Source organism: Impatiens glandulifera, chromosome 6 (genome assembly GCF_907164915.1).
Source record: "Impatiens glandulifera chromosome 6, dImpGla2.1, whole genome shotgun sequence".
Lineage (NCBI taxonomy): Eukaryota > Viridiplantae > Streptophyta > Magnoliopsida > Ericales > Balsaminaceae > Impatiens > Impatiens glandulifera.
In genome coordinates this window covers 4,707,723-4,709,388 of record NC_061867.1, presented here as the reverse complement: position 1 = coordinate 4,709,388, position 1,666 = coordinate 4,707,723, and the positions used below count along the sequence as shown (strand labels likewise).

General features: G+C 35.0%; 1 protein-coding gene across 1 annotated transcript; it reads right to left on the bottom strand.

Annotated features, from left to right (window-relative positions):
* Positions 1–359: 359 nt before the first annotated feature.
* On the bottom strand, positions 360–1,353 carry LOC124942966 (F-box protein CPR1-like). Its single transcript, XM_047483533.1, has 2 exons — positions 877–1,353; positions 360–377 (listed from the first exon to the last, which is right to left on the bottom strand). The coding sequence occupies exons 1-2, from the start codon at positions 1,351–1,353 to the stop codon at positions 360–362; spliced, it is 495 nt and encodes a 164-aa protein (XP_047339489.1).
* Positions 1,354–1,666: the final 313 nt, after the last annotated feature.

The following is a 1,666-nucleotide window of genomic DNA, read 5'->3' as shown; positions in this document are numbered from 1 at the left end:
ACCCGAGGCAGTAGGCAGTCACTAACCGCAACGCCGCCGCCTACCGCCGTTTAGAACACTGCTCAATTCATATTCTAAAATTGCGAGCAAAAAGAGATGTTAAAGGGAATTAAGTGATCACTTGTATAGCACGACAATGATCATTTCTTGAAATACTTCTCTTTATGATCTCATTTGGATCCATGTACAATAAATACGACAATAAGGTGTTTCCAAATAATACATAATCATATTAGCTTAATCATCAAAATTCAAAAACTTTCTCTTTATACTAATCAACCATTGTAAACATAATGAACAAAATAATATACAAAGAAAAATACACATATTTAATCATTAATCTAGATACCTTGTAGGAATTATAGTGCCAATTGTTCCTGCAAAACCCAAAATCTGGAGATTAAAGAGAAACTCATTTTCTATTTGTAAATCAAATTAATCTAGTTACTCACAGATTCATTTTCTCTTCTTCTCGATGATTCTTAGTATGAGATACACACAGCTGGTGGAAAATTGACAGAGACGAGACTTTCAAGGCAAGTTTGTACTTGAGTTAAATCTTCCATACCACGAACCCTAACTTCCTCAAATGAATGTTGGTCTAAATTATACCAAATAAGAATCGAATTAATGTTCAAGAGGACTTTCTTACCACATTTTGAATAAGTAACAGGTTTCACAGTGTAAAAAACTACAAAAGGATTTGTCGGTGATATTGTAATCAATTTCAACCAATGTTCATTTTCCCCACCATAATCTTTAAGCAAAAATACATCCACAACCAATGACTCGTAATAACAACTCAATGAAAGGTGTCCACCTAAATTATCCAAATATAAAAAAATGAGGACAAGTGTATTTTGGTTGTAGAATTACTCTATATTTCTCTGTTCCAAGATGAAAGACAACAATCAATCTTTTCTTTTCTGTATCCGATTTCACATATGAGATCCAGTGTAGAGCTCCACTAGCTATTGAATCTCCAAAGCTCCCCATATTCGGATATTGAGAACACTTCTCTGGCCTATGCCACGAATTTGATTTCAAACTATAAACCTTCACCTCATATTCGTCGATGTCTCCTCTAATTTCTTTTTGACAAAACACAAGTGTCACAATCTTGTAATCATCGTTGGTGTTATCGTAACCAAATCGATAAATACAGTCGTAGAAAATGTTATTTATATCTGGTAAATCAACCGATTCGTAAGTTAATTTTTTAGACTTTCTAGTTGATGGGTTGCAAATAAAGAAATTGTCAGCATCTGACATGCAGAGTAAGACATCACAAGACCCGTACAACATAATTCCACAATCATAATTCATATGCCACAATTCCATAATTAAAGTCATCACAGGACAACTATTCAACGGATGGTTATTGACCACAGCCGGTTGAAGTCATCGGGATCAAAATTCACACGATAAAAATTGTCTTCCCACAGAAAAAGACGAAGGTTGTTCTTGATTTGAACTGATCGGCTCAGATGCAATTTAACGAAATCAGGGCTACTGATTAGGGCAAGCCAAGATTTAGATACGCACTTAAAACGGAGTAGACTCTTAACAGGCAACCGAGAAAGAATGTCAGGTAGAATATCATCCGGCAACAACGATATATTCAGGCTCAAAGTTTGTATTAGGGTTTCACTGCAGGCTCAAAGTC